General features: G+C 26.4%; 1 protein-coding gene across 3 annotated transcripts in view; it reads left to right on the forward strand.

Moving 5' to 3' along the window:
- The window catches only part of LOC135930830 (vesicle-associated membrane protein 3-like), a 52001-nt gene extending 45810 nt beyond the window's left edge, over positions 1–6191 (forward strand). The window contains exon 6 of one of the 3 annotated variants that reach the window (XM_065467753.1): positions 5663–6186. In XM_065467753.1, the coding sequence (XP_065323825.1) occupies positions 5663–5697 (35 nt within the window). In that variant the 3' untranslated portion in view covers positions 5698–6186. Of the gene's footprint in view, positions 1–5662 lie in introns of all 3 variants that reach the window. The other 2 variants (XM_065467700.1, XM_065467647.1) reach the window with 2 other exon arrangements.
- Positions 6192–21632: the final 15441 nt, after the last annotated feature.

The raw sequence follows: 21632 nt of genomic DNA on the forward strand, positions 1-21632 counted from the left end.
TTATCTCATCGCCGCAGGCTGACTTATAAATTTGAAATTTTGGTATTTCTAAAAAGAAATCTTCAATATATTAATGTTAAATATTATTTTCATTATTTATTTCAAATTTCATAATATATTTGTTTATTACTTATTATGTATATAGATTAATGTTATATAAAAGTGATTTAACAATAAAAATATTTTATATACTTTTAGAATTGCAATATAAAATATAACTGATCATTAATTATAATATATTCAAATGACATAAGTTATGGTAGAGTTAGATTATAGATGTTATACTAATAAAAAGTATATTAAAAATTAAAACCATTGGTATCTTTACAGAATACAAAATTAGATATGATATCGGATCAGTAATCGGCCGATATCAATTTAGTGTCAGATCGGATCGGCCTCCAATAAGTGGTATTGGTACACCCCTAGTTTAAAATATCAAGTCAAAGGATAATCGTATAGTCACTCATTGGATACCCAGCGTGTACATGACAGAATATTCACAGGATGCAACCCCCCTTAAAAATCTATGCCTACCTCCTCGAAATAATTCCCCCGCTTTTGGTGGCGATATTCCCACATTATTGATTATACCTTTTTAATTATAATTATACTCACTTCATAACTTATAATAAACATAAATGATTACTGTTCTACTGCCAATTATCAAAATATTGTGTATGTAAAAGAGTTATTTTTTATAACATGAATTAATTTAAAAACTCCCTCATTTACAATTAGTACATTATTATACAATGTCTTGCAGATTTAATTTAAAAGATTTCCATATTTTTGAATTCCTTTGTAAATAATATTTATAAAAAATTTTAATAATATATAAATATGTTATTTTAACAATTTTTAACAAGCCAAATAATTTTATTTTCAAATAAATTAAAAAATATGGAAATGCCTTCCATTAAATCTGGTCAACACTGTAGAATATTGTTTTGCACGAATATTAGTTTACCGATAGAATTCTTAACTCTTTTAAATTACATTTAAAAGGATAGCAAAAAATGATCTAGAAATAGTTTTATTTTAAAATGTTGTATATAATTATGCGTCATATATTGATTTGACTGATGTTTAGCAATATCGTTGTATTATAATAGGTCTATGCAATACATATTGCCCTATTTCATCTAAAAATTTAATATATAACTCCCGACCCCCCTCTATTAATTTATCCTACCTCTAGTCCTCCCTTAAATTCTACTCATTACCCCCCCCCTCAAAAATTTTGGATGCGAACTGTTCCTGCTCCTCCCGCTTATATAGACGCTGTGGATACCTAACCGAAGAATATAATATTTATAAAATAAATAATTTCAATTCAGTTAAACATATAAATGAAACAGAAAATAAATCCAAAAAATTGTCCTTTATGATAAAATAATATATCAAGTTAAACAGTCATAACAATAATAGCTTAGAAATAAGCAAATATATGGATGAAGTCACATAATGATACAAATCCAATAGACTGGTGGAAATTAAATCAAAATATATATCCAATATATCGAAAATTGCCAGAGATTATCTTGCAATTCCAGCTACCTCAACTAGCTCTGAAAGGGCGTTTTCAGAAGGACGGTATGCAGAGTTGGGCAGATCCTCCGCAAAAAGAATTTAGATACAGATTCTTTGTGAAAAAATGAATCTTAGATACGGATACTAGTGTCTTTTTTAAAATAACAAAAAAATACTTGTATTTTTTGCTTAATTAGAGTATCTTAAATACAAGATACTTTTAAATTATCATTACCAATTAAATTAGAATAGTTTTTAAATGTTTTATATTTATTTGTGAAGAACATAATAACAGGCACATATAAAAAGTATGAATACTTACAATAATTAATAAAACATTTAATGATGAGTTAATTATAATACTTCAGACATTTTAATATTAATATTAGCCTATTCTTAGCATAGATTGAGAAGGGAGACTGGTATTTTTAATAGGAGTTGAAATATTAATTTGCAAAAGAGTAATTCATTATTTTATAAGATAATCAAATTTTTCAAATAATTTATTATTAGAACTTTGCCGTTTCGGCATACTTAATATTGTACCAAAACAAAATAACCTTTCAAGTGGAGCTGATGAAGTTTGCAGTATTATATGTACAAAAAATTTCCTTAATGGAAGGTTAATAATTAGGCATTTATAATGTATTTCGACTTTCTTTAATAAAATTTAAAACCTTCAGCTCAATGTTATTTATATTATTGAACTCAGCAAATTTTGTTTCACCAAAAGAAAATAATCATTTTCTTTATTAGATGTTAATCTATTGGTGTTATAGTTTGAGCTTGATTATATACTCTGCTACTACATTTAGGGCTTCTTTTAAATTATTATTTTTTATTATCCGACTCAATCCATAAGTTCTTAAAATATGGATGTGATATTGATGTCAAAAAAGCCTCATTATATTCAAATCAGAGGAAAATATTTCCTTAAAATCTTAAGCCCATACCATCTTGGGCAGCTTTTAATAAAGATAGACAATTTTGTAAACTTGAATTTTAAGATAACCTATGCCTTAACTACACATAAATAATGTACTTTAATATGTTTAACAAAATTTGTCTTTAACCCTTTATCATTTTTTTGTTCAGGTTTTACATCTAACCTGTACATTGTCTTTTTTAACTTTAATTTTAAAAAATTTAATATTGGGATATGATTCAGGAGAACTTATTTCTATAATTTAAATTTCACTACCTTGAATGTTAATCATCCTACATAGTAAAAATATGGTCTATCGAGTTACATTTATATATAAAATATAATCTATACTTATTTCGTTTTGGTGTTGTTATTTTTTATCTGTCGACCTTAATATGAGTTGTAACTTTTCCAGCTAATTTTGGCTGTCTTAATACAAGATTCTCGAAGAAAAATATGAATATTTAAAAGAATCTGTATCTTTTGTCAAGAAAATGAAAAAGATACAATATTCTTTTCAGAATAAAGGATCTTAGATCTTATTAGAAGCCCTTCCAGAGCTAGTTGAGGTAGCTGGAACTGCAAGATAATCTCTGGAAATTTTCGATATATTGGATATATATTTTGATTTAATTCCAGTCTATTGGATTTGTATCATTAGGAATTGTGACTTCATCCATATATTTGCTTATTTCTAAACTATTATTGTTATGACTATGTTTAACTTGATATATTTTATCATAAAAGGACAATTTTTTGGATTTATTTTCTGTTTCATTTATACAACTGAATTGAAATTATTTATTTTATAAATATTATATTCTTCGGTTAGGTATCCAATGAATGTTTATACTATTATCCATTTATAGGTGACTTGATATTCTAAACTGTGGTCAATCATTGTTGATATAATATACAGGTGTTTATTAAAATTATGGTATTTTTCAAGTTTTGCTAAGGCAGCTAAAGAAGCCCTCTTTAAAATAGTATTGGGTTATTATTGTAACTCTCATCATGCTCAAAAATGCTGGAATGTAAAGGGATGATGGTTGAAACTGATGGAGTGTTTACATATGAGGCCATCTCTGTAGAGAAATTAAATGGTTCCAGAAATTCTCGATATATTTCTATATTATTCCGGGCTAAGACATTAATAAAATTTTCTTCATTTGTATTTTATATGATTGGTATATGTTGTCAAATAGGGTTTGAGCAATATTGCCCTTTCAAGCATTTGGTATGTTGAATTCCAACGTGTTAGTATATCAAAAATTAGATGAGGAAATTTTAAGGTTGGTTTTTTTGCGAGTTTATTAAATTTAGATATAGAAATTTTAAAAAATTTTCTTATTTTTTTTAAAATGTTTTATTAAAAGGTTCTAAGGCAGCCATAACAGCCAAATGTATAACATGTCAAAAGCATTTGCACATATTATTTAAATTAAAATAATTTTTTTGTTTATAAATTTTTAGAAATGCTAAATTATTGCTTGCATTGTCTAATGTAATACAAAAAAACCCAATTTCAAATTTTACTTTTAATATAGAATTAAAAACATTATAAATATTAATAGAATTGTGCGATCTAATAAATGATTATTTAATTTAAAATTATTATCAATGTAATGAATTGTTATGCCCATATAAAGGGTATTTTATTTAGAGAGGACCATATGTCCATTATTAAGAAAAATTCAGATGTAATGTTAGAAAGTACAGATTTTAGATTGTTAAGAGAACTATGATAATGTTTCATAATTTCTATTTTTAGTGTTTTTCTCGAAACTAATGTTAGTGAAGGGTTAAAATATGCTATTAAATTTTTAAAAGTGATACATTCAACCTTTGAAAAGGCTGTTATTTTGAATAAAAAGTCTATAATTAAATGATTTTATTGTGTTAATTTTTTACTGCCAATTTTATTTGTTTGTTCACATTTCTTATATAATGTTGGGTGAATGTATTAAGATGTGAGGTTCCAAAATTAAGAAGAAATATTTTTTTGCATTTATTACAAATTACCTTATTTTTTGCAGCTCATATAAAATTTCAAGATTTTTGCTGTATTTCGTCTTTTATTAGATATTGATGATTGTTTTTGTTCATTATCGTTATTAGTGTCATCAGCATTTGCTATATTTACAATACTATTTGGTCTTCATTGATTATAATATCCTAAATGTAGTTAAAAATTGATACCATGTAGAAAATTTACTCCATAATAAAAATAGAACTATTATAAATAACACCAATATTGATATCACAGTACAGAAAGGTTGGTATTTGCACTAAAGAAATATCGGATGTAATAAGTAAAGTAAAAAAAATATATCCACGATAAAACCAAATAATTATATGTATTTTCTATTTTTAATATTGGTATTGGTTAATATTGTATTTAAACAATATATTTAGGTATTTGATATTGTAAACCAATAATATATTGATATTGGTCCCACCCCTACCTAGGCCTATTATTTTTTTTACTGCTGGCCTAGGCCGAGCCTACAAAAAATTTAGTTTTATGAAGGACTTTGATATAGATAAGAAAATTCTCCCAGACTCAATGATATGCAGTTTTTAGGAGTGGATTCATAACAAGACCTGATCGGAACTAACAATTACTACACAATCCTATAAAAAGCATGTTATATAATAATAAGTTCGACGTCCAAAAGAGTCATAGTCTAAAGATTAAACTTAATAATTTGGAATATTGTCATAACCAGTGTTGTAAACTAATCAACTCAATGCCTTAAAGAATAACAGCTGTAATAAATGTTAAAGAAAGTGTCACTTAACATTAAGATGTTTGATCTAACTTTGATTTTTAATAGACATTTGGACCAATGATCAAATTTTTATTTTGCATTTTTTAAATAATTTAATCCTAGTGGATCATAACAGAATTATGATAATGAAGTTATTTAATATATTTTTTTTTGAATTTTAAAATTTAACATATTTCAAGCCCCCTGCTTTATGTTAATTTTTTTATGAAGGTGGATATTTTGTGTCCTGTAAGGAAATCTGAAAGAAATTATATAACGTTTCAATTAAATCGGTAAAAAAAGTGTGGTATCGGTTAAGCTTCATAAGGTGCCAAAATTATTCTTATCTTTCTGAAATATTACAATATTTATTAAATACTATTCATTAGAATTCTATAATAAATATTATAATTAATTTTTTTTATATACTTAGTTTGGTCAACAACTGGCAACAAAGATAAATCATAATCACCCCTTATAATTATTCCTTTCATTTATTTTAGTTATTTATTGATTAAATATTTATAAACTGAATTGTTTCATTTAATATGCTTATCATTATTTTTTTGCGAAATAATTTATCTAAATTTTTTTATTTATTATAATTTGTAATAAGGATAAGCTGGCTTTCTATGCCTTTTTGATTTTCGAGTGTTTAATTTACCCTGCTAAATTTTTAGGGTTTTTTTTTAAATTATGTATACTAGTTTTTATTTAATCTTGCTGCACTAAAACGGTACAAAAATAAAATGGACCAGCTATAAAAGCAACATATGTTATTGTTATTGTTGTAGCTTTGTTTAAATATATTATAATAAATATGTAAACTTTTAAATTGTCAATTTATCTTTAAAATTATGGTATACCTATGTTATAATTTTTGCAAATTATATTCTTTTTTTGATATACATTAATTTTGTGTTACGTGTACTATTATAATAGAAATAAGAGAATATTTTTTTGCAAATTTATTTTATTAATTTTTTTTTCTATAGATATCAATCACATATATAGATAAAATAAAATATTTATTTCATATTCAACCATATCTTAATTGGTTAGTGAAGAATCCACCTAATAATCTTAGTTTATAAGATGCTCTTTCAAAACAATAATTTTCTTGTTTTTTATTTACTAAAAATATTTAAATACAGATTATTTTAGACAAATAACTTTAAAGTTTTAAATATAGCCATATATAATTTTAATGTGATTAAATTAGTAGTAATATATTAGAGCAGACCCAACTGCAATGACGACTGATAAATCAAGCAACAATAAAAAAAATTAACCATTTGAGCTAAAATAATCAAATTTGTTCAAAAAATGTATTTTTTATGGAGTATTCCTACCATAGGTTTAACTAGAAATGGGGGCAACGTAATCAATAGATTTTGGCATTATACATTTGTTGTGAGAAATTTTTTTATAAACAAAAATTTTATGAGAGAATTTCTATATTACATATTAAAAGTGTTCTAGAAGTGGAGTTAAGACAATTTTTTTAAATCTAGAAACCAAGGGTCAGATGATAAAAAAAAGGGGTCAAATAACAAATTTGTAAATTTTAATCATTCTTTTACTATACAGAAGTCTAGAACAAAGGTTATATAAAGATGAGGATAATATTTTAAAAGATATAAAATATAAGGAAGAAAATAACCTTTTAACTTAAAAACATCATCATAGTCAAGTATTCACTACTTCTGTTGAATAGGGAAAAAGCTTTAGGTAGATATATAATTGAGGCCAGTAATAGCTTGTTGATATATCTCCTAAATAAGTAAAATTTATTAGAAGTCTGTAAAACCTGGCCGGGGCGGATAACGTCTGAAAATTTTTTATTTGGGCCGGGCCAGGCAAAATATTTTTGTATGTTTGAATTTAGATATTTAATAGAAGTGATAATATATATAACGTACGGTGTTTTTAATTACCACACTCTAATATTATAAATAGTTGTTTATTTTGATATTCAACAATATTAATCAACTATAGGTTGACTCGAACATATTCTATTCACAATTTGGGTCGATTTTTCTACGTTGAAAGCGGAAAAAACAAACTCGATCTAAAATCAGTAGTTTTTCGACTCCGACTCATAGATTGAATCGTTTTTTCGATCTTAATCCTAGGCGAAGCCAAAAAAAACGACCTCGACCTAAAATCTGGGTAGTTTTTTTCGACTACCACTTAAAGTCGTTATTTTGCGATTTCGACCCAAAATTGTGGTTATTTTTTTCCACCCGACCCAAAATATGGATTGTTTTTTTTAAACACTACCTAAATTTGGGTTGCTTTTTTTTTACCTAACCCAAAATCTAAACTTCTTTAGACAAAGGAGCCAATTAGGGTCGCCTCTAATAAATATAATTATAAATAGTATTTTTATATTATATTATGGATGGGAAAGTTAATTAAAGCCTCTTTAATTATGAGGCTGACTCACTATATAATCGTAATGGGCGGGTCTATATCGGGATCAAATTAAAATTCAGGGAAGATGAACCGTAGCAAGGAAATTAAAATTTCAATGAAGATAAACCATAGAAAAATGACAACCCATAATCGTTATTTTTTAAACTTTTTTGACGCAAATGGTTACATATTTAAATTGTAAACATGTTAAATTAAAATTTCAGTGAAGATGAACTATAGAAGAGTGACAATTAGCATAATCGTTATTTTTAAGCACATGAGTAAATATATAAATTGTAAACATGTTAAATTAAGATTTAGAAATATTACAATTGTCATTCGTTATTTTTGGCCCAAATTTTTAAAAATATATATTATAAACGTTAAATTAAAATTACAATGAAGAAGTACCAAAGTGATAATTATAATATTCGTTTTTTTTTAACTTTTTATATACTCAGATATTGTATATATATTATTAAAAATCTATAACTTTCAATAATATAAAGAATAATTCCCATATTAAGAACCTATCTCATTTTGTTTCGGATATTGTGATTATAAAATTTAAAACACCATTAAATTATCGGTTTCTTATTTGCAAATTGCAACAACAAAATCAAAAATATACAATTTTACCTAATGATATTTGTCACACAGTATAATACCTGTTTTAACCCTAATTCTTAAACATAGGCCTTTGAGACATATAGTTTTCAAGGATTTGATTTTAACTATTTCCTACCTCCCACATGAAACCATTTTTAAAATGAATACAAATGCACTGGACATATATACTATAGGAAAACATCGGGCAAAAATATTTCAAATTTATTAAAATGCTTGAAAGGGGAATTAAAAATATTTTTTAATTAATTTATTCCACACAGGAATGCGTAAATTAATAGATGACGTGTTTTACCTTAAACAAATAAAAATATCTGGAGATCTGACAACCCGAATTATAATGTCAATTCTCAGTTTAGTCATTTGAGGGGGTTTCAAATAGTTTATTTTTCTGGCTCATTTTGTGTCTAACCTATATAATTATATTATATAAATTAGGGGTGTACCGATACCACTTTTTAAAGGCCGATCCGATATTCCAGATATTAAATTGATAGCGGCCGATTACCGATCCGATATCATCTAATTTTGTATTCTGTAAAGATACCAATAGTTTTAATTTTTAATATACTTTTTATTTAACATCTATAATTTTACTATACCACAACATATGTCATTTAAATATATTATAATTGTCAGTTGTAGTTTATATTCAATTGCAATTCTAAAATATATATATAAATAAGTAATAACATTAATCTATTTACTTAATTAGTAATAAACAAATATATTATGAAATTTGAAATTAATATTTAAAATGAATATATCGAAGATTTCTTTTTAGAAATACCAAAATTTCCAATTTATCAGAGATCAGTCTGCGATGATGGAGATTATTGAACACTTTTTTAAACAGAATTCAAAAAAAAATAACTATGGCAGAAAGTTTATTATCTAATTATACCTATTAAAAAAATTAAATAAAAATGGATTTCGATTTTATCTATAAAAATAAATGGTTTTTTAGATATAACTTTTTTTAAAATTTTATAATATTTTATTTTTGTTAGCCATTTTTTATCGGATCGGAAAATTTTATAATATTTGTCGATAACCGATATTTTAAAATGGGTGAAATATCGTCCCCTGTAGTAAAGGAGTAATTTATTGTAATATTTTATTTACATATTGTGTGTTATATTGGTCAGTTACTAATGATTATATATATATGGATATTTTATAATGTATGATGAGTATAATAATAATGTACGATAAACTTCCTAATATTTTATGTATGCATTTATCCATAATGGAGGAATAAAATGGCAGAAACCCAATTGTATAATTGGCGACCGAGAAAAAAGAAAAGAACATATAATGTGAAGTCATTGGGTTTTATCAAAATTAGCTATGGAAAATATTATTTCAATGGTAATAAACTATGATGTTATTTGTAAAATACATTAATTGTATATGAATTTATTATTATGCAATCTTGTCTTGAAATATGAATTATGAAAAACAATTATTTATTATAATATGAAATTCCAGAAGAATGAACGCACACAATTATTAAAAATGAGAAGGATAAAATTATGAATATGTAGAAATCTGTTGATAATAATTTAACAATCATTTGGATGTATATGATAATATGGTATAATCTATTACTTATGGAAATATGGTTTGTGGAAATCTGTTGATTATATGATAATATGGTATAAACTGGTTACTTATGGAAATATGGTTTGTGGAAATCTGTTGATAATAATTTAAAGTCATTTGGATGTATATGATAATATGGTACAATCTTTTACTTTGGAAATATGGAAATTGATTACTCTTTGTAACATGGACATTATTGGAACAATTATATAGGAAAACATGGAGATTGGTTTATGGAATTTGGACATTGAGAAAGGGGTTACTTATAGAACCTGGCTTATTTTGACATTGTGTAAATGGATACTGATAAATATACTTGACTAATTAAGATCTAAAGGTATAAGGATGTTTGGCTCTCAAATCACGTGACCTATGCAAAACTATTGGGGCCGTAAGCCAGATGTAGCCTTATTTGGGTTAAGGAACTACTCCTTATACGATGTAGGGATTTGGTACCTCAGGGGCCATCCAGGGATGATAGCGATTTCTTGGCCAGCTTTAAGATAATAGTGACCTCGTGGGCCATTCAAAGATGACAGTGATCTCTTGGCCAGCTCAGATAATGATGATCTCGTGGGCCTTTCAAGTACGATGTCTACCAATAAACTCGATAGCGATACTCCGGTGGGAGATCCGTCGATATTGATTCTCCAGTGGGAGATCAAGGCATAATGGCTCGATAACGATTCTCCGGTGGGATATCCATCGATATTGATACTCCGGTGGGAGATTCAACAAGGGAAACGATATTGATACTCTAGGTGAGATCAATCTACTGGGAAACGATATTGATACTCTAGGTGAGATCAATGATCAAGGAAAACGATATTGATACTCTAGGTGATATCAATTAACAAGGAAAACGATATTGATACTCTAGGTGAGATCAATCAACAAGGAAAACGATATTGATACTCTAGGTGAGATTAATCAACAAGGAAAACGATATTGATACTCTAGGCGAGATCAATCTTACCAAGGCAGCGGTAAATGGAGACCAAAGACTAGGATGTTTTAGGAAAAATTTTAAGTTGTGTTTCCTTTCAATTAATGAAGGGGAAATGTAGTAAAGGAGTAATTTATTGTAATATTTTATTTACATATTATGTGTTATATTTGTCAGCTACTAATGATTATATATATGGATATTTATTGTATGTTTTATAATGTATGATGAGTATAATAATATGTACGGTAAACTTCATAATATTTTATGTATGCATTTATCCATAATGGAGGAATAAAATGACAGAAACCCAATTGTATAAATCCATGTTATTTTTGGAGTTATATCAATTCACAGTTTAGCCATTTTTATGGATTTTTTAAAATTAGTTAATTTATTTTTTGATTAAAATAAAAATTAATCGAAGCTTCCAAAATTATTTTTGGAGTTAATCTCACTTTTCTTAGTCATCTATAGGGTTTTTTAAAATAGTGTATTTTTCCTCATTCTGTGTATACTAACTTATATAATCATAAAATAAGAATAATCAAAGTTACCATTATTTTTGGAGTTAATTCTCAGTTAAATCTGTCATATTTGTTATATTATTTATTTTAAAAAAAATTTGTTTATTTATATCGTGTAATTTTATATATCACATGTAGAACTAGTGATTTCTTTGTCCCAAAGAAGTCTAAAAGGGACGAGATTTTATAATTATAATGACTAACATTTTTTTTTGTGGTTATATATTTAGTTGGCATATAAAATTTGGAGTTGAAAATTTATTAGTTTTAGAGTTGTTAAATTGTATAAGTTATTAAATAGTGTTGTACTACTGGTAGTTTTTTATATTATATAATTTTCACAGTCATTTTATAAATCTTTAGGTTTTTCAAAAAAGTTTTTTTTGGCTTATTTTGTACCCAAAGAATATTATTTTTTATAATAAAACATTCAAATTACGATTTTAAAATATAATTATTCATGTTTTGGGGGAACTTGTAGAACCCCATCTCCGTTTTAATAGAAAGAGTTTATATTATAATTTTTTAAAATAAATAAAAATTTTATCAATTTAAAAAAAAAAAACTTATATAATTATAAATACAAATCGCTTTTCACCATTATTTTTGGAATTTTTTGATATCGATTCTCAGTTTAGTCATTTTTTTTAGTTTTTTGAAGAGTTATTTTTTTGACTCATTTTGTGTATGCTAACTTATATAATCATAAAATAAAAATCAAAGTTTCCATCATTATTTTTGGAATTATAGATAAATTACATCAAATAGTTAATTTACCTCTAAAAAATTTAATAATTTTATGACCCTCTAACAATAAATGTGAAAGTATAAATCATGTTAAAAAAGTTCCTTTACATATAATGATATATAAAATAAATGGTATTGTTTTAATTCAGGAAAAAGACTTGAAAAACGTTAGATATATCATTAATGCATTAGAACTTGGCTGAGATGACAGATGCTGAACATAAGGCAATTCTGTTGAAAATACTTAAAGAAGATTGTAATAGAAAACTAATTTTCTTAACTTGTGGTCAATTAGCTATACTGGAACCTCTAGGATCAAAAAACCCTACTCAAGACAAAAGAGCCAAAGTGGAAAGAACGAAAACAATAAAGCCATAGATTTTTTTTATTAAGTAGACAAGTACTGGTTCGAACTAGTTCTTATATTTTTTTGAAGATATCAATAAATTACTAAAATTCCTAAACTAAGTCAGGACACTATTTCAGGAGAAAAATAGCTTGGGGTTTATAAATTCTAGGAGTTTTTTTAAAAAAATATATCATTTAAACATCTTAATTTTCAAAATTTGCCTCTTAATTACCTAATATAACACTATTCTTGAAGATTATAATCTTCCATATTTAAATCAGGTAAGAGCTTAGGCAATCGTAAATACGATAATTTCCATACATAACGTTTTTTCAAACATATTTTGAGTAATATTACGAGCAATATTTTTTTATTTCCAAACAAAGGATAATAATTTTAGGAATTGATTTTTTCGAGTAAGTTCATTTATCAAAATTTCCGTTAAATAGAGTTTAAAAATCCTGAACCCGAGTTAAATCCTAATTTGTTAATCTAACAGACATTTTTCTCTTAATATTGTACAAAAGTTAAAAATAAAATGTTAAGATCTAAACCTGCCCTTAAGAGCTATGCGATGCTCAAAAAAAATTTATTTTTTACCCCGCTCCGTTCAAACTTATATACACCATAGAACCACACTTATTTGATACCCATCCATCATCATATCAATATTTGGTGCTGATAAAATTATTCCTGACCTACGTAGTAAGCTTTGCCGATCGAGAAGTGTTTGGTTTGCTACTTATTAAATAGATCTAATTAGCTATCGATTGATACCTCTAATAACCTCAATAAAAAACAACTTGAAATACATTGGCCTGAACCCCGGATCTGTGCTCGGGTTTCGAGCTCATGGCTAGTTTAGTCGATTTTTAGACCCAAACCCCCAGCTGGCTTTTACACAACCAACCAATAATTAGCACTTATATAAGTAATCAAATTTTATAAAATTTAAGTTAACCAATTTATTCACGACTCAAGTTCAGATCTCAAATCGCGACTTGAATTCATGACTCAAGTTCAGACTTCTAGTCGTGACTTGAGTTTATGACTCAAGTTCAGACTTCGAGTCGTGACTTGAGTTTATGACTCGAGTTGTAAAAACAAGTCGATTAATCGACTCAAAACTCTACTTGAGTTGTAGTTAAGCCGACTCCGCTGAGTCGTTTAACAACACTAGTTCCAGTACTATTTGTTGATGTTAAATTGACCAACTTTATTTCTGGCCATTTGCTATAACTATCTAGAATTATTAACAATAATTTTCCTTGAAAGGGACCTGCTAAATGTAGTTGTGTCCATTGTTTTCACTCACTAGGCCACGTAGGACTAATTGGTTTTTAAAAATTTCCATAACTTTGACACTAAATTTTTCAATTTCATAATTTACTGTCAGCCATCATACATGTTCGAAAGCAAGTGTTTTCATACATGGCATTCCCAGATATCCTTAGTGTAACTATCATTCGTATACCTCGTAGAAGACATCCTCCCTCTAATAATTTCCTCCTTTTTTTAAAAAAAAACTATTGTATATTATTATTTATCTTCTTAGGACAACCGTCGGGTATATATCTGCATGACAAGTTTGGATCACTTGCGGTGTTTTTTAACTTGTATATTTGATATAGCATTTAATTGAACATAATCATATTGATGATGTCTGGTAATTGTTCCCGTTCACTTATTTGTTCATCGGATAATGGTAGTCTCGATAGCAGGTCGCAATTTGCATGTTTCTTTGATCCTCATAAAATTAAGTAGTAAGCAAAATTCGCTGCATATGATGACCATCTAATTAATCTGGAAGACAAGTCACTCATGTTTTTATGGAATTCAATAAAGACTGCTTTGCAATCAGTTATAATTGAAATTTATCACCTATTAATAATGATTTAAATTTTTTCAAGTCCAAAAATTATTGATAACACTTCTTTTTCCTCCTGACTATAGTTTTTTAGCAGGCGATAACGTTCTTGACGTGAACGCAATAGCTTTATCATTATCCGATGAAATAGAATGAGATAATACTGCACCGATTCCATAATTTGAAGTCTCCGCTCTTAACGTGATAGGTATCTTTGGATTATATTGTACTAATATATCGGTGCCTCTATGATTGTGTTTTATAGCAACTTTATCGCTTCCTTTTGTTCTAATTCTCATTTCCATTCTTTATTTTTATGTAATAATTTATATAGTGGTGTGGCTATTGTTGAAAAGATTGGGATATATTTATATTAGTAATTTATTAACCCTAAAACATTTGAACCTCCTTTTTATTTATTGGCGTTGGTGCTTTTGTTATTTCATCTAAATGTTTTGTAGCCTGCGAGATACCATCCTTATAATTTTCGCCCTAAAAATTCTATCTCTTCCGCAAACTATTTACATTTATCAAAATGTAATCTAATTCTGTTGTCTCTTAATATTGTTAATACCTTGTGCACATATGTTTTCCTGATCCTTTACGGTTAGCCCACTTACTAGTATGTCACCCAATTAAACTGCTGTTCTTGGTAGACCTTTTAGTAAGAAATCTATGGCATGTTGAAATATGATAATGAATATTTATTACTTTTTATTAATCCCATTGAATGAGTCTTTCTATAGTTGACCATAATTTAGTTCACTAATTTTTTTAATTTTAAAATAACTATCGTTATTGTTGGGGTCAAATAATTTAATGATTTTATTTAGTTATATTATATTATATAAAATTATTGATATTACAATCAAATGTCGTTTTAAATTGGAACTTGAAGATTTTGAAACTTATACTTTTTGGGCACTACATTCGGTAAGTATTGAATTAGTTTCTTCAATTTAGGTATTTTTCATATTTGGGCCATGGTAATGTTAATTCATCTGATTTTGAATTTTCAAAATCAGATAATGATGATGAAATAATAGGTTAAGGATGCTTACTACCAAGTGAATGTATGGAAATATTCTAAATAACAACCTAATTTGCTAAATACCAACCAAAATTTATTAAAATGTAATAAGACCGTTATTATTTAATATATTATAATGGAATCACGTGGTCGAGTCCGCCCTCCTATATATCATCCCCCCAAGGATGAAACCACCAAGTTAGATTAAGGAAAAAAACATGACCATTCCAGGGATTCGAACCCGTGACCATGGGATCAATAAGCCACGCTCTTTCCTACTAGGCCATAGAGGCTTTCCAAAAATCACGATTTTTCAAATATATATTATAAATATAGTTGGTAGTGCCTATCCAAATGAAAAATAAACAAAATTTAAATTTGATAGATAGTACCTTAAGGGTAAGCATCATTAACCGAAATAATAATATGCATGCTTATGCTAATCTATTAAATTAACAATTATATTCAAATTAAACTATAATAATGGTGTGTTAAAAAAAATGAAAAGGAAAAGGGAAAACAGTTGATTATAAAATATAAGCTTTTTTCTTAAAAAATTCGGAATAATATTAAATTTTTCAAATAAATAAAAATAAAAGGTGTTTTTAAAATTGAACGAACGTTAAATTCGAACGCGTTCGTTATAAGAAAGGAACGCGTTCACGTTCAAAGTTCGTCATTAAATAATACTGTTCAAAACTATTTTATATTTTTGTCTTAATATTTTACAATTGTTTGTGTCAATTTAAAACTTGACTAAGAATATTAGTTAATATCATCAATATTTTCTTTTAACCATATATATTGTTCAACATATAGTAGATCCTTATTTTCCAGCACCTTTTAAATTAATTAATAATAATTTTTTATTTTTTCCCGGATTTTAGTTCGGTGAGAGAATATAAATTATTAAATTTAGCCTTTACAGCTAAAAATTTCTTTTTCACTTGATCACAATTCAAGTTATATGTTTTTCCTATTTCCTCTCAAATTTTCCCATTTTCTACAGAATCTCTTAATTTTAAGTCATTTTCGCACCAGAGGTTCCTGTGCACTCTTATGCTTTCCATAAAATTATATTCTGACACTAAAATTATAGTAATATAAAAGGCTATAATCGTTTGGGTTAGTAAATTTATAAAAATTAACAGCATTAAAAATTATTAAATTTTTATTAATACCAAAAAATGTAATTTGACTATATTGTATTTTTACATTAAAAATAGCTTCAAAATTTATTTATTTATAATTTTAAGATTTTGGATGCAGCCTAAAAAACAACCTAAATTTCTAAAAAACATTTATTTTGAAAAAACTGTTAAAAAAATATTATCATTTGTTTAAAAAAGTTTTTTAAATCAATTTTGTTTTAAAAATAACTTGTTTTTTTTAAAAAATATTTGTCCTGAATGAAATCAAAACCATTTGAAAATTGAAAAAAAACATCATGTTTCGAGAAAACAACATTTGTTGAAACATTTTTTTCTATTATATTTGTACCATAAGAGGCATGCACCTACGACCAATAATATATATAACTATAGATTGGCGATTCATTCATTCAATGCATTATAAAAGTGTCCACACATTATAATCAGCTGTAGCGCTATTTTGTAATTTGGTTATCCATTATTTGTCAGCAAGAAATATTAATATATAGAAAACAAGTCTACTACGATAATTTAGTTTTAAAGGTTTCGATTTATGATACAATATTTTATAGTATCTTTTGTTCTTAAATTTTCATAAGATTTTTTTTGTGAAGATGGACTCGGTGATTATATTTAAAAAATGAATTTCAGACTAACCCACCTTTTAATTTTTTAAAATATAGTTTACCTAATCATGCATGGACTTATAAATCTTATGTTAATGCATGTTAGGATACATGCAAAACAGATCTTTTAATATCACTAGCATTTATTATTTTATTTAGATAATGGGAGTGTGCTGTGTTCATAATTGTAATAAAACAAATAGAATCTAATACACATATTTCTTATCACAAGTATATATATTATTTTTTATATGCAACATATTTATTACATAAAGCATTAATATGCTATAAACATTTTAAAAAATCCTTATTTAATAAAAATATAAAGTTTTCTCATTTTTATTGCTAGGACAAATAATGCTTCTTCCTCTTGAGTTGATAAGATTTCTATTTTGAACTTTGCCTAAATATTTTAGTTAGCCATTTTTAAAATACATATTTACTCTGATACAGTTTCATTTTAAATATTTTTAAGAAATATGTAAACCATATATATAATAATAAAGGCTCTGCCAATCAACAAATTTTTACTGATCCAATACTATATTACTAATAACTGATCTGATATTTATATTGATTTTTATGTACTATCTATTTTTGTATCAATGTCATAAATATATCTTATATTTTACTCATTATTATTCACCTATTTTTAAATATAGATTTCCATTAAAATCCAAAGAATTATTGGAAAAATGGTTGCAGGCTATAAATAGAAAAAATTTTATGCCTAATAAATATAGTATTATTTGTGAAAGGCATTTTAAAAATACTTGTTTCATTCATACTATATTCGGAAAGATTTTATTGAAGGAAGTTCAATTCCATCGATATTTAGTATATCTAAGCCACTTCATGATATATGTTAACCAGGCTTGTTAATCGATCCTTAAAAAGGATCGCGATCAATATCACGATCCTTTTCTTATTTAAATTTCTGATCGACACAAAATTAACTAATATAAAAAATAATATGGTATAAATTTATTGTAAATGAATAATATAATATAAATATAACAATTTTAATATATTTATTTATAATTAAATTAATAATTTTTTTTCTAAATTATCATTATTTAAACAACCACGTTTTTCATTAAGTACATGTTTAGCTTTACTAAACAAGCGCTCCACAGGAGCCCTTGATGATAAAGGTTTGATATTTAGACATGTGCGCCGTCGGTGATTTTTGACCAGGCCGACGCCGCCGCCAAAAATGTGTCGGCGCTCAACACGCCGCCGCCGATGTAAAAATTCGGCGGCGTGGCGGCGTGATACATATTTTTTATTATTAAAAATAATATTTATTTTATATTTTATTTATGAATTTTAACTAGAAGAAAAATAATATTAAATATTTTTTGAATTATTAAAATGTGATTTTAATTTTTAAAATTAATAAATATTATATTTGATTTGTAACAATCCATATAATACACGTTGGCTCACTTTGGGCAGGTCTGTGACCAATGTGATAGATAAGATAATATTAGGATGGTAAAACAGAAAAGGTATTGATATTATTATATATTTTATTATTTTAATCTTAATTTTTATTTTAACTGTTAAAATATTTAATTATTTTCTAATAGAATATTTAAATAAAACTGATCTCATCCCACACTTAGAATTTTTTGTGGCATAATATTTTTATTATTAACTTTTTATTATGTAGAAATATGGCATTATTTCAGATACAAAAGATTTACCAGATAGAACAACACTTATCCGGAGTGGATTAGATGATTAATATTTATCAATAAAGCATCCATATGTCAACAAATTAATATAGGTCCTAAATTTTGTGCTATAACTTTTGATATGTGAACCGACAAATATAGACTGCAAAATTATATTTCCTTTACATTTCACGAAATAGATAATATTTTAATGTATTTTATACATTGCCGACACATCATGTTACTCAAAAACATACCGCTGAAACTATTATTTCCGAGATAGAAAAAGTTGAAAATGAATTTGATCTAGGGTCCAATAAAATTCAAATGATTACGGATGCAGGACCCAATGTAAAGAAAAGTGTTCGTCTAGGAGAATATGACCATCATTTATATTTGCATGGATTACATAATCTAGTGACAGTCGATGGAATAAAAAAAGTTAATAAAATAGAAAATATCATTAAAAAAGTGGGAGAAATTATATTTGTCTTAAGATTCAACACAACGGATTTTGAAAATATAAACGATATCGAAAATAGAAAATGTTTTGAATCGATATCATTTACATCGGATATTTTAGATTTGGGTGATAATGATTTTTTTTATGAAGATAATTTGGGGTTTGATAATGATAGTGAATATCAAAAATCATATTAGAAAAAACCTTATAATTAAATGTGCCTACATGTTGGCATAGTATTTTAATAATGCTGGAAAGTGTGACTGGTAATAATAAAAATCCTATAAATATTCTATTAAATAGAATGGAGAAACCGGATCTCAAATTATCTAACTCCGATTGAGACTTGGTGCATGAACTTTTAAATTTTCTTAGAACCTTCAAAAAAACTGTTGAATGTTTATACGTCCAAAAAGGAGTTGCTATAAATTTATCCTTTGAAATTAAATATCATTTAATTGTAAAATAATATGATAATCCTCCCATGCATCCCTTAAACAAAATATGCTTACTAAATTTGATCATAGATTTTCAATAACCGATCTTCAGGTAGTATTTTAAAATACATAAATTATTTTTTTTATATTTTTATTTAGGTGTTAGGAGTATTTTTGGATCCTCATTTTCAATCTATAAATATGGGAAATAAATATTTAAAGGAAAAATTATTACTCCGGTGCAATTTTTATGTCAATACGCTACCTCTCTATGGCCTTACACGGACGAATTAACCGAATGTGAAACGACGGAAGTTGCTTCAAAATTCGATTATCTTACATTGGCTACGAAACATTCATCTATTCATAACAATAATCTGAAACAACAAGACTATTTAACTAGTTTAGAAAAAGAATGTTATTCATTATTTTCGCCTAGACAAAAGATTTCTTACATTTTTGGAAGATAAGAGTGGATCTTCCTAAACTTTCAATATTAGCTAGAAAGGTCCTGTGCGTTCCAGCTACGAGCACACCCAGCGAGCGTGTATTTTCCATAGCTGGGCTGAACTCTAAAAGATCATTATTATGTCCTATAAATCTAAATATTATATATGATAATTTTAACATAAAATCATTAAATTATAGTTATAAAACATAATAAAGCATATATCTTATTTTAAGTGTTTCCAATGAATATATAATTTTAATTAAAAAAATTTAAGTTAGAAAAATATTTGACACCGCCGCCGATTTTTGTGGCGACGTCTAAATCAATTCGCCGCCGCCAGCCGATCATTTTAAAAAAAGAAACGCCGCCGCCGATGATGCTGTCGGCGCACATGTATCTTTTTTTAAATAATATTTAAATTCAATTTTCAAAATTTTTATTTTATTTATTGCTTTTTAAGTAAAAAAAAATAATTTTTAAAAGGATCGGGATCGTATATTTAAAAAAATGATCTCGATCACGATCCACAATTTAAGGTCAGGATCTTAAATCCGAGAAAATTGACAAATTTAGGATCGAATCCAGGTTTAACAATTCTGATGTTAACAATATCATTACATAGTTAAAACAATATTTTAAAATATATACTTTTTAGATAACGAATGTTTATTCAAATAACATAAAAACACCATTAAAAAGTGATCTATTATATGAAAATGATCCAATTATACATATAACAAATGATCATAATTATTCCGCGACATATGAAACATTAAAAAGAAAAATTATTTACCAAGAGGCTATAATTAAACGCTTAAAAAAGGGCACATGCTTATTATAGGGGCTCAAAAAGAAGAAAAAATAAAATAATCAATTTACAAACAATAATCACTTCACTAAATGATGAAAATTTGTTATCAGATGATGTCGAAAATATTATAGACAGGCACTTTACAGGGACATCTTCTATATTCCTTGAAATACATATACACAGTGGAGGCATCTCAAACCCACAAAAAAAAATATATACAGGTGAATTCCGTCAATTTGCATTGACTATGCATTTTTATTCACCTAAGGCTTACAGATATCTCAAATCACATTTTTATATGCCTTCGGAATCCATATTAACGGCATGGAATCGTAAGATTGAAATCATGCCAGGTTTATTATAATAATTTTTTTAAAATTAAATTAAATAAAGGTTTCCTTTCTATTTCATTTACCCAAATTAAAAGCTTTGATTTAGGTGATGGGACAAAATCAACAAGAAGATAAATCTTGTCCAGAAGCAACAAAGGCACTGTTTCTTATGGCTACCTGTCTTAATAGCAGCTGGAAAATGCCAATAACCTATTTTCTAGTTTCACAAATGAATTCAGTTATCCTAGCTAATTTAGTGAGAGATGCATTGTTCAATCTAAATGAAACTGGAGTTATCTGTAAGGCCATAGTATGCGATGGTTGTTCTGTTAATAAA

The sequence above is a fragment of the Gordionus sp. m RMFG-2023 genome, chromosome 1, assembly GCF_954871325.1.
Source record: "Gordionus sp. m RMFG-2023 chromosome 1, tfGorSpeb1-WG-v2, whole genome shotgun sequence".
In the NCBI taxonomy this organism is placed as follows: domain Eukaryota; kingdom Metazoa; phylum Nematomorpha; class Gordioida; order Chordodea; family Parachordodidae; genus Gordionus; species Gordionus sp. m RMFG-2023.